Source organism: Phoca vitulina, unplaced genomic scaffold (assembly GCF_004348235.1).
Source record: "Phoca vitulina isolate PV1807 unplaced genomic scaffold, GSC_HSeal_1.0 scaffold5, whole genome shotgun sequence".
Taxonomy (NCBI): Eukaryota; Metazoa; Chordata; class Mammalia; order Carnivora; family Phocidae; genus Phoca; species Phoca vitulina.
In genome coordinates, this window is record NW_022589708.1 from 321,274 (window position 1) to 333,340 (window position 12,067).

The 12,067-nt window shown below is 59.1% G+C and overlaps 1 protein-coding gene across 1 annotated transcript; it reads left to right on the forward strand.

The window, feature by feature from the left end:
• The first annotated feature begins 1,850 nt into the window (after positions 1 to 1,850).
• CUNH13orf46 (chromosome unknown C13orf46 homolog) lies at positions 1,851 to 11,248 on the forward strand. Its single transcript, XM_032402522.1, has 7 exons — positions 1,851 to 2,037; positions 5,349 to 5,400; positions 6,031 to 6,118; positions 6,228 to 6,275; positions 7,217 to 7,264; positions 9,031 to 9,098; positions 11,182 to 11,248. Exons 1-7 carry the CDS (start codon positions 1,851 to 1,853, stop codon positions 11,246 to 11,248), a joined length of 558 nt encoding a protein of 185 aa, XP_032258413.1.
• Positions 11,249 to 12,067: the final 819 nt, after the last annotated feature.

Here is a 12,067-nt window from a genome sequence, read left to right on the forward strand (position 1 = left end):
GCTGTGAAGTGTTTTGGGGGGATAGACGTGCATGTGGAATTAGGGAGTCTCTTCTGCTTTGTTCTGAGTATTTATGATCTGCCAGTTGCTCAGGGAAAACCCCTACTATGATCTGTCTCCCGTGGCCTTGGATGTTTGGAGATTAAAAACGTATGCTGGGATGCTACCAGACATTTTCTGTTAAGTTGTATTATGGGCTGAATTGTGTCCCCCAAATACTCATGGTGAAGTCCTGACCCCAGCACCTCAGACTGTGGCTATATTTGGAGACAGGATCTTTAAAGAGGTAATTAAGGTTATATAGGTCACATAAAGTCATTAGGGTGGGCCCTAATCCCATATGCCTGGTGTCCTTCTAAGATTAGGACACAGCCAACAGACACATGAAAAGATGCTCAACATCACTCATTATCAGGAAAATACCAGTCAAAACCATAGTGAGATATCACCTCACACCTGTCAGAATGGCTAAAATCAATAACACAAGAGACAACAGGTGTTGGTGAGGACACGGGGAAAGGGGAACCCAAATCTTGCACTGTTGGGGGGATGCAAACTCTGGAAAACAGTATGGAGTTTCATCACAAGGTTAAAAATAGAGCTACCCTACCCCACGACCCAGCAATTGCAATACTGGGTGTTTACTCCAAAGGATACAAAAACACTGATTCAAAGGGATACGTGCCCCCATGTTTATAGGAGTAGCATCTACAACAGCCAGGATGCGGAAGCAGCCCGAGTGTCCATCAGCAGATGAAGGGATAAAGACGATGTGGTGTGTACACACGGTGGAGTATTACTGAGCCGTCAGAAAGATCAGATTGTGTCCCTTGTGACAACAGGGTTGGACCTAGAGGGTATCATGCCAAGTGAACTAAGTCAGACTGATAAAGGCAAATGACCGTATGATTCCACCGACAAGTGGACTATAAACGACAAACGAATGAATACACAGAAAGCAGAATCAGAGCCATAAATACAGAGAATCAACGGGGCGTGCGGAGGGCAGGGAGGTCCGGGGCTCCGGGTGTGGACCGACTCGGTCACGGGCTGAGACGGTGCCGTCAGGGAGGGCGCGGCCAGGTGACAGACGGCTGCACTTGAGGTGAGCACAGCACCCTGTAGAGAGTTGAGACACTATGTTGTCCCCGAAACTAATGTCACTAGACTCAGAAGAAGAACCGAACAAACAGAAGATCAGGACAGGGACATGCAGAGGGTCGACCGTGGGAGGACAGGGGAGGAGGCACGCGCTGGCGGAGCGGCTCCCGGAGAGACCAGCCCTGGCGGCGCCCGCGTCCGTGTCGGCCTGGCCGCCCGCCGCCTGCGGGGAGCCAGCGTCCGAGTCTCCGTGGTGGTGCCTCGTGTCGGCCGCGCTCGCCAGCTGGCAGCTCGCAGCTGCCCGTCCACCCCCCACGCCACACGCGGCCTCCCCGCTTGGTCCGCCCGGACGAATGCCCGTGGCACCACCACTGCCGCCCCCGAGCCCTGGGTCCGCTTGCCCGGGTTTGGTCCGTGGTGACATCCCTCAGAGGAAAAGAAAGATTCTCAAAGTGAAATCGTCCAAAGGCTCGAGGCCGACCCCACAGCAGACGTGCTCAGCATCCACCCTGCCTGGGCGAGGGCTGGTGAAGGCCTCCGAGGGAGGGCAGCCGCGGGAAGGGCTGCGCCGGGCTGACTTCTGACCTCTGACTGCACAGTGATGTCACAGGGGCCACTTGGCAACGGGGGCCCCCTGGCCACACTGGGCTGCTCGTCGGGCGGAGGTTGGAAGCCATGCGCTCCATCTGAGGGTGCGCTTGGGAGCCTGCGTCCCTCTTCTTTCCCAAAACCCGGCGGAGGGGAGGAGGATGGAGAAGGACGCGGCCGCACACCGGAGGCGCCGGCTGGGCCCCGGGGCCTCTCCATCGGGGGTTGCCCCCGGACGCCCCAAGGCAGGCGGCGAGGTGGCCGAGCTCCAGAGGAGCAGGAGTGTGGGCGGCCTGCATCAGAAGGGGGACCCTCCGAGCTGCCTCAAGAAGCTGTCCAAGGAGCCGGGTAGGCCCCAGCGGCGTCCCTCCCGCCAGCCCGGCCCCCTTGCCCCTGCGGAGAATCCTAAGGGCCGGGCAGAGCATGCTCGACCCGGGGTCTGCCGGTGGCCGAACCGGGGCTGGGACCCACTGAGGCGGCCACGGGAAGCTGTGCTGAGGTTGGGAGGGGGGCGAGGTGGGTTGTGCATCCAGAAGGCCGTGGCCACGTGGAACGTCTCTGGTCGGTCCCGCTCAGGGAACCTGCCAGGCAGGGCCAGCAGTGAGCCCATGGGGGTAACGGACAAGGGATACGGGCCCGCTAACTTACACGTGGTGGTGCTTGCCACCTAAGCTCTCCCTAAACGCTCTGCCATGGGGGCCGGGCAGAACACCTAGTCCTCGTGTGAACCGTGAGGTTCTCCCCCCGGGCTCCCCAGCTCCTCTCCCCGGAGGGCCAGACCCCGAGTTGGCTGAGAGATGAAGGTGACTGGTTCAGTCATTTGCTGGGCCTCCGAGGTTCTGGCTCTGCTGGAAAGGCCACCCAGCGAGTGGCCCTTTACGAGGATGTTGGGACGCCGCGGAACGGAAACAGTAAGCGGGAAATGGGGTTTGCTGTTCCAGCCCGAGGGGCGAATATCTGCTCTCTCGGTGTAAAAATCTCAGGAGGGGAGGAAGAGCAGGTGCTCACCGCTGGCTGGCGGCTGGGGCCGCTGCGAGGTTCTCCCACCACCTCCGTCCCGTGAGCCCTCTGAGCAGGGCGACGCTTTCGCAGGCTCACTGAAGAGGAGTGAAGCTTCCCAAAGAAGAGATCAAACTAAGTCTATGCAGGCAACATTGCAAATTGACCCAGGGGGTGTCTGATAAGGCCGCCACGGGGCCGGCCACAGGAGAGGACAGTCTCGCCCCCACCATTTCCGATACTCCCACCAGCACCGCTGGGTCTCCCCAAACAGGGTGAATGGCAGAGAGGCAGCCCCGTGGCACCCTGTCCTACCTCACGTGACCCGGCGGCCCCACAGGACACCCCGGAGGGGTTCCGCCTCCCGGAGACCACAGGGTGGACAGCAGCAGGCTCACCAGCCGGGCACGGGGCAGGCTGCTCCAGGTCCCACTGTCCGCATGGTAAAATAGGACCAGAAGAGGGGGCCCTGCCGGGTGTACACCGGCCGGGAGCAGGGGCGAGGAGGACACAGGAGCCCGGCTGCAAGCCCAGTGGGTGGGACGAGGGCTGGCCGGAGCACATCTGCAGCCTTGCTGTCCAGTCGGGCCTCAGGATGAGCCCGGTGTCGGAGGGAACAGCAGGAACCCAGCGGCTGTGTGCTAGAACGCTGGGTGGCCACGCATTGAGCCCACCTCCCCACCCTGGCCGCCCGCACAGGACGCCCCCGCGGGACCTGCCCGGGCTCACGCCGCTGTGTCCACAGTGCCGGCCCGGGACCCTGGCGCCCAGGCCCGTCTTGCCACCCCTCCTGTGCGAGGGCACCCTTGCCCGCAGCCAGCTCTCCGTCCACCGCTCGTGCATGCTCAAGGGGGGGTGTGTCCAGAGAGGAGGTGGGGGGCTTCCTCCGAGGTGGGTGGGACCTGCTGAAGCCCTCAGCCGTGTGGCCCAGGTGAAAGCAGTGCCGTCAGGCCCCTGAAGCACCCCGTCACAGAGTCAAGGCCTGTTACGAAGAGGGTCTTGGTCACTGTCGCTCCCCCTCCCCAGCCAGCTCCGCACCACCGTTGCCATAATTTCGGATACTTGACTAGCTGTCCAGAGGACGAGGCCACGGCCCGACCCCCAGCCTGTGCCTGCAGGCCCGCCGCCACCCACTGGACCCCAGGAGGCGGTCTCACAGCCAAAACGTAATCTGTAAGCAGTTTGAAGATAGCCACATCTCGGCTGAGGAAGAGAGGCAGCAGAGGGAACCTTCTGGAGACCCCGCTGCTCTGTCCTCAGACCTCACTCAGCCCCGGAGCGGCACCCGTCGGCCCCCAGCCCTCTGCCTGCCGCACGTCCGTCGGCTGAGCCCTCCAGACTCAGGGGTCGCTCACTGCCCCGACGTGCTCCGAGCCCTGATACACTCAGGCGCTGTCTTAGGAAAAGGAAAGGGGCGAGACCTGCAGACACTTAGTATTAATCTCCTTCCTCTATGACAGAAGATGTACTGGGGGGACTACTTTGAGGAAAAGAAATCACGTCTCTCTTTTTACTGATTCTTCCTTCTTGCCAGATACACATTATAGGAAGAAGCAGGTTCAGGGATCAGCCCCGGGTCTTCTAAAACAGGCACGTACACGCACACGCACGCACATGAGTGCCTACAGGTGGGGGCCTGCTGAAGACTTTCCAAAAGAAATCAATTCTAAAATCCCTGCTAGAAAACTACTGCGTCTGAATCACTCAGGTCCTGTTCTCTGAGGTGGAGCCTGGGCAGCTTCTCCGTGAGGGATGTCTCGAGAGCCATTAAGTTCTGAAACACGCTCTGAGGACCAAGGGCTGCACCCCCCACCCAGAGCCCTGCTCCCTCAGATCCCTGCCCGTTGCCTTTAGGGCTTTGTCTCGGGTGACCAGCACCGGCCTCGGCGTCCCTGAGCCTGTGTGGGTGCGGCCAACAAGAGAAGGACAGAGGACCCCTAGTTCTCACCTGCAGGCGACTCACACGAGTCAGAGAGAAGTGTCCGGACGACACGGCCAAGGCCACGTGCCCTGAGCACCCGGGAGGCCTGGCTGAGATGACTCTCCCGCCAAGGCAGGTCGCCTGGCATGGGGCAGGGGATCCCCGACCCCAAGCCCAGGGCAGGATGGCATGGGAGAGCGCAAGGGCCAGCCATGCTGTTGGTCTCTGCCGAGAAGTGGGAGCTGTGTGCAGGCCGCCTCCCGGAGCCCAGCCATCACCGCCCCAGCCCACAGGTGCCTGCAGCTCTGAGACCTGTGAGCTGTCGGGATTCTGTACGGAAATCCTCTGCGGTAACAGGGTGCTCCGAGGCATCTCACCAGGCCTCCCGTCAAAAGGATGATTGAAGGCTTTGTCATTTCCCACCTGGCTGTACCGTGTCTGCATCCTGGGCCCGGGTGTGCAGGGCTGGAGGACGGGGGACCGAGCTGCTGGAGGGGAGGGGGCAGCTACCGGGAACCAGCCACCTCTACCATTCTGGGCTCAGATGCGGCCACACAGAAATGAGACCTGGACTGTCCTCTCAGACTCAGCACCCGCAGGAAGGCCTGTCCGTCCTTGTAGGGCCAGGCTCTGGGCCCCTCACTCCCCGAAGGGCTGGGCTGGGGTGCTGTCAGTCCTCACAGGGCCAGGCCACGGACCCAGGGAGAGCTGATGGCAAATGCTGTTCCTTCCTCCCCAGAGTCCGAGGACCAGGGAAAGGACCTACAAGGTGACATTGAAGAAGCTAGCTGGTAGGTGGTCGTTGTCCAGGAGAGGTGGTTTTCAGAGACACGAGGATGACACAGGAGACAGTGGGGTGGGGAGCAGGCCCAGCCCCGAGGTCGACACTCGGACCCTGAAGGAACCCTGAGAAGAAAGGGTGTCCTGAGAAGACCCCAACGGCTCAGGTGGGAGGGTATCTCAGGGCTGCGAGCCCCCCCCCCCCCCCCCCCCCCCGCCCCGCTCCTGCGGCCCCTGCAGCTGGCCAAGGCCCAGACTCTTGGAGCAGGCGCCTGTCCTAGGCAGACATTTGCACTCGACTCTCCAGACCGCTGGGCATGCCAGAGGTCTCATTTGTTGGGGAAGGTCTGGATGTGCAACGCCATTGGTGGACAGGCCCCCGGCACCACCACATCGCCATAGAACCTTCCTCGAGTAGCACTGCCTAGTCCTCGATGCCTAGTGCTGGACACCTCTGCCTCGTCCTCCAGCCCACCCACCCTCCCACCCCCAGGCAGGAGAAAGGGCCTCCACAACCTGTCCCACCCTGCTCCACAGGGCCACGTCCCAGAACTTTCCCAACACCCAAGGGGAGAAAGGGCCAGGCGGAAGCCACATCTCCATGGCGCCCATCCTGATCCATCGCCCCACTCCTCCTACAGTCAGGCAGACTCTGAGGAAGACAAGCAGGAGAAGAATCAGGATGCCCTCAGAAAGTTGGACCCAGACGGTGGAAGGACAGAAACAGAGGTGAAGAGGAGCCACCCAGAGGCCACTGGCAAGAGTGGGAGGGCTGGCCGGACACATGTCCGCTGTCCTCGGGTCCTGCTGGTATTTACCTATTGGGTGTCCTCCCTAGGAACAAGGACCAGAGTCCATCAAGCTGGATGACCCTCCAGGAAAAGAGGCAAGAGCCTTTGACTTTCTTAACAGGAAGGCCTGCCAGGCACAGTCCTGTGGGACCACCAGCAGGCTGTGGACACGTGGTCCTGGGGTCCTCTTGGCAGGGCCATGCTGTAGGCTGGACCCAGTGCGGCCTCGACCCAAGAGACTTTGGGCCCAGCCCTGTGCTCCTGGCTGATGCTGGGCATCTTAACCCCAGCTTTCCAAACAGCACAGTTGCCAAAGGCATATGGGACCTGACAGGTGGCTCAGAGACATGCCCCCTGCCCATGCCCTGGTGCACCGGCCAGAGACCCATCAGAGCGGTGGCAGGAATCCCCACTGGGCACTTTCTGAGGGAAGGAGGCTCTCATTTTCTTCCCAATTGTGGGAGGGAATGGAGAAGGAGCTGGACCTGTTTTATCAGGACCTACGACAGTCCCTGGTGGGATCCAGGGGTCCATCCCCAGACACATCTGGCGTTCTGGGCCGGCCCAGGTGGGCAGCAGCCCCGGGAGCTGCCTGAGGCTTTCGTGCCTCAGTGGGAGTCCTCACCAGCGCGGGGCAGAGTGGGTACCAGGAGGCTGGTGGGCAGTGTGCAGCTATGGGCCAGCTCTGGGCATTGCCTTGTGACCCACAGCCCTGGTTCTCAAAGAGGGAAGCCAGGGGAGACCCCAGGATCTCAGGGACCTGAGGTGGTGAGTAGGGAGAGATGGGAGGCCATAGTCGTTCCCTTCTCTCTGCCAGTACTGGCCATGGACACCTTGCCATCCACACGGCCAGCACCTCTCTGCCCAGCTCCTCAGGAGCCCCCACTGAGCACAGCCACTATCTTGTGGCCCCAGTGGTGGTCATGCAGACCCGGCTGCCCCAGGGCCCAGAGCCCAGTGCCCCTCCCAGGAAGCCTCCTCTCCTCTCCAGCTCACCCTAGCCTGCCATCCATACCTCTTTGGTTTCCATTCACAGAAACCATCTGTGTTTGTGGAGATTGATCTGGGAGACCATGCCGAGGAGGTAAAAGCCCTCAGATGACAGAGCCAGACCACCTGCCAGGAATGTTGGTGCTCAGGGCCCACGAGGCTTGTCCAATGAACCTGTCCCACAAGAATGTATTGCAGGCTGAGGCCGAGGTGGGCCAGCAGTGCCAGGAGGACTCTGGGGTGCTGAGGACTGACCTGGGAATCTGAAAGCCACCCTTGCCTCCTTCTTATCCTCCAACCTGCACACATTCTGGCATCATCAGAGACTCCAGGGCCAGGGTCAACCCTCAGGGTGCCCATAGGCCCTGAGAACCTCTTCTGGGATCACACTGGGGTGGTACAAAGGGCATAGGCTTGGGAGTTGGAGACCTGGTCTCCACATCTGGCTCTGCCAGTAAATACTCAAGTCACCATACCTCTCAGTGCCTCTGTTGTTTCATCCATACAATGGGGATCTTAGTAGTACCCACATTCCAGGGTTGTTCTGTAAAGCACTCAGATGGTGCCTATACCCAGAAAGCCTCAGTATCAGGTACAATCACCACCACCATCACCACCATCACCATCACCACCAACACCACCATCACTTCCACCACCATCACCACCACCACCACCATCACCACCATCACCACCATCACCACCATCAACATCACCACCATCACCACCATCACTTCCACCACCATCACCACCACCACCACCATCACCACCATCACCGCCATCACCGCCATCACCACCATCAACATCACCACCATCATCACCACCATCACCACCACCACCATCACCATCACCACCATCACCACCACCATTATCACCATCACCAACACCAACACCATCACCATCTCCACCATCATCACCATCACCACCAACAACAACACCATCACCTCATCACCATTGTCATCATCATCATCATTCTCACAGTATCATCATTTTTTGTAAAATGAAGGTGTTGACCAATGGCCTGTCTGGACCATCCAACACAAATGTCCTAGGGTGTCCTCCATTTCTCAGCTGTAGTGGGCAGTCATCCCTGGAAGTGTTTTGAAGTTCTATCTTAGAAATTTAAGCTCCTGCCTAGGGATTGTTCTTTTCCAGATTGCACCTCCTATCTCTTTGCACCCAGAACATGTGGTACAGTGAAGAATGCTGGCTACTAACCCTGCACAAGGCTATTTTAGGGGTACCACAGGTTTTAAGGACTCAAGGAGGGTCATCCAGTGACAGAGTTGGGATTACAGTCTGGAGGTCACAGTGGCCCACATCAAGGGCACAATTTCTTGGTCAGGGTGCCCTAACTGGAAGTTTCTTTCCTTCCTTCCTTCCTTCCCTCCTTCCTTCCTCCCTCCCTTCCTTCCTTCCCTCCTTCCTTCCTTCCTTCCTTCCTTCCTTCCTTCCTTCCTTCCTTCCTTCCTTCCTTCCCTTCTTTCTTTTAGAGAGAGACACACACAGAATGAGAGAGAGCAGGGGAGGGGAGGGGCAGAGGGAGGGAGAGAGAGAGAATCTTAAGCAGGCTCTACACTCAGCATGTGAGCCCAACGCAGGGCTTGATCTCACAATGCTGAGATCTTGACCTGAGCTGAAATCAAGAGTCAGACACTTAACTGACTGAGCCAGGTGCCCCCTCCACCTCTTTGGAAATTTTCACTTGAGGGTGCCCCACCTTCTGGGAAGAGTCTCAGTGCCAGCACAGTCTCCATGCCCCCATCTGGTCCTTGCGCAGGTCTAGCAGGTCTGGCCTTGGTGGCTGTGGTTGATGGGTTGATTCAGCATGGTTCCCTGAACAGCTCTTGCCACTTTCCACAGGTGGTCACAGGTGCCATGAGAGAAGAGAAGCGGTCCCAGATGGACATGGGGGGTTTGTCAGAAGACGAGTGAGTGATGCGTGGGGGGGGTTCTCCTCTACTGCGATGTCCGGTGGGCCCACTGGGCCTCATGCTGAATGGGCAGAACCCCACTGCATGCGCTCCTCCCTTCCCCCTGCGGGCAGACACCCAAGCACCCATGAGTCTGAAGGGGCTGAGAGGGGAGCGGTGGGACTTTGGGACGACCCTTACCTGGAGTCCCACTCACCCCCCCGCCAGACCCTTTCTCCTCATCCCATGAGCTGACAAATTGGCCAGAGAATGAGGCAGGAGAGGTGGGAGGAAGCAGAGAAGGAGGGAGGGAAGTGTTGCCATGTGGGTGGTTCCAGCTTCTCAGTTTGGGGTTTCGCCGGGAGGGAGGACCCATCACCGGCCAGAGTCTCTGCAAAGCGGGCCCCGGGGCTGGGGTGGGAGGCACATTTGTCCTGACTACCTACACTGTTTTATGGTGGAGACTGGGTAGGGCCAGCCAAGTTCCACGACATCCTCAGGCTATAAAGGGCGCTGGGAGCAGGTCGCTGTGTCACCCAAGGGCCCATGGATCTATTTTTATTTTAAGCAATATAGAGAAACACTAAGAAGAAAATAGCAATTTATCCAATTTTCCACTTCTCAGAATTAACTATATTAATATCTCGGCTTATTTGCTTAAACACTTTTTAAAAGAAAAATATCTCCAACAGATATTTAGATACAAAGTAAATTACTTTGTAAACCCGACACATGGTCCTTTTTAAATAACTGAAACACACAAGCCTCTAGGTCCGCCAGGCCCCCTCTTAGCAACAGTGAGGATGGGGCAGGAGCACGTGGGCTCGGAGGCTGGACCTGGGACGCACACGACGCCCTCGGGAGAGGGGCTGGGGGTCTCCACAGGCACCATCTCCACATCGCCCACCGCGAGCGCCTGCAGCTTTGGGGCCTCTGCTTACTTGGTGGTGTCCTTAGAACCACCACCTTCCCCCAGACTTGTATGTACTGCGGGGGAGCTTCTGGGAGGATGGGCCACCCCCTTGGCTCACACGGCCCCGCACTCCTGCCCATCTCTACTTACACGGGGGTCTCCCCGGCTTTTGCTAAGATGCCAGCATTGCCCTGGCGTACTTCCAGATCTAGGCTGAAAGTAGGTGGGTCTTTCTTAAGCAGACCTTTATTTTTCTCATTGTTTCTTAACGGATGTGGCCATGGATTCAGCCACACTGGACGCAGCTTGGTGGCTTTGTTTTCTGCCCCAAGGGCCAGACAATCCCGAGTCCACCCACTTGGCCTCGTGGTCTCAGCCCCCCCGCCTGATGACTCTGCTGCCCCCAGAAAACCTGTAAGCCAGGGCCAGCGCACAGATCCAAGCCTTGGCTGCTGGAGGCCGGTTAGCCAGTGGGAAGGGGGGTCTGTGGAGAGCCCTCCATGTGGGCCTGGCCTTCACGCCTGCTGGGCAGTATCAGGGTGACCTGTCTGTCCCACTGCCCTGCTCATCTGCCATCTCCATTTTCCTCAGAGCTGAGGCTTCTCCAGGCTCTCCCTCATCCTATTCGGATGGTGGGTTGGGGACCCATAAGCCAGCTGTCGCTTACTGCCCAGTGGGATGCTTTGATATTGAGCTGTGGGGTCCCTGCAAAGGGAAGGGCGACAGCTGACTCGTCCCAGAGGCAGCTTTGGTTGGAAGTGGAGACCCCAGAGACCAGCCAGGAGGGAAAAGCACAGGCTGTGGTGTTCTGGAAATGAGCAGGGCTGGGTGTGGGGACAGCAGGAGACAGCCTGGCTTTGGGGCCAAGGGGAGCAGTTCGCTCAGCTGGTCTGGGAGGTCTTTCATGTTCAAGGGGCCCCTTCTTAGGCCTCCCAGCACAGAGCACAAAGGCACTGGGTGGGCTGGAGGAAGCTCGGGCAGCTGGTGGGAAGGCAAGCCCAGCTCTGCTCAGGAGTCTGACTGTGTGTGCAGGGCCCTGTCACCCTCCGATTGACAAACGCTGGGCCCCCTGGGCTTGATGAGGGGGCACGCCTCTGGGGTGGAGGGGTGCCGCCTGTGGCCCTGGGCTCTGAGCCCGGGTGGGGGATGCCTGTCTCTCACCTGCTCTGCCCTCTTCTTGGCCTCTAGGACCAAGACCAGCTGGGTGTGCTGCATCCCTTATTCCACCAGAAGGAAGGTGAAGGAGAGTGTGTAGCGGCCTTGGACAAGGTAGTTCGCACTGGGACTGGGCTGGAAGGCAAGGGGGCATCTGGAGGGAACAGGAAGCTGCTCTCCTGACTTCCCAGCCTCCTCAGTCCTGCAGTGACCTGGGAGGGAGGGACGGGGCGGGGGGGCGGGTGCAGACAAGCAGCCCTGAGAAACACCACTCAAACCATTTCAGGGCACTGATGACCACCCAGGTGTGAACCACTGATCCGCTGGCTAAGGGACGATGCCATCTTTTAAAAAGACACAATAAAGTGTGAACGGAAGGTGTTCTCCTTCTCTGGTCTCTGTTGAGGGATCCCTATCTCTTCCTTCCATGCGTCTCATTCCCTGAAATGTAACTGGGAGAAGGGAGGTGGGCTCAGTGACAGAAGGCTGAGCCTCCCAGGTCACATGAGCATGATGGCGGCCGTGATCACCCAGCCCTACCCTTCAGATCCTATGAACACCCAGAAACAAAATCAGATCCCATGGGGCCCTGGAGAGGGCTCTGCTCTCAGCGATGGCCCACAAACTTGGCCCCAAATGCACCTGGGGGGTCCCCAGCCCCAGTGAGAGGAGCCCTTAGGGAGGCTAGGCGTGATCCCTGAGGCCCTGGGAGGTGAGCTTTGCCAAGAGTGCGCCACGCTTGCGGCTGCGTGCAGGAGCTCCCAGTCCCAGGGGGCTCACAGGGTCCTGCCTTGTGATCGAGGCTCGGGAGATGGTGCTTGCAGGGTATGGGTGCGGGAGCAGAGGGCCACACAAAGGGAGCCTTGACAAGGGATTTGGAGTGTCTCTGTTCAGACAGCCGAGTCTCAGCAAACCGCCC

Coding starts and splice junctions, on each gene's coding strand:
- CUNH13orf46 (XM_032402522.1), top strand. CDS start 1,851: ATGGAGAAGGACGCGGCCGCACACCGGAGGCGCCGGCTGGGCCCCGGG. Junction 6,119..6,227: donor GTGGAAGGACAGAAACAGAG/GTGAAGAGGAGC, acceptor TGTCCTCCCTAG/GAACAAGGACCAGAGTCCAT. Junction 6,276..7,216: donor ATGACCCTCCAGGAAAAGAG/GCAAGAGCCTTT, acceptor TTCCATTCACAG/AAACCATCTGTGTTTGTGGA.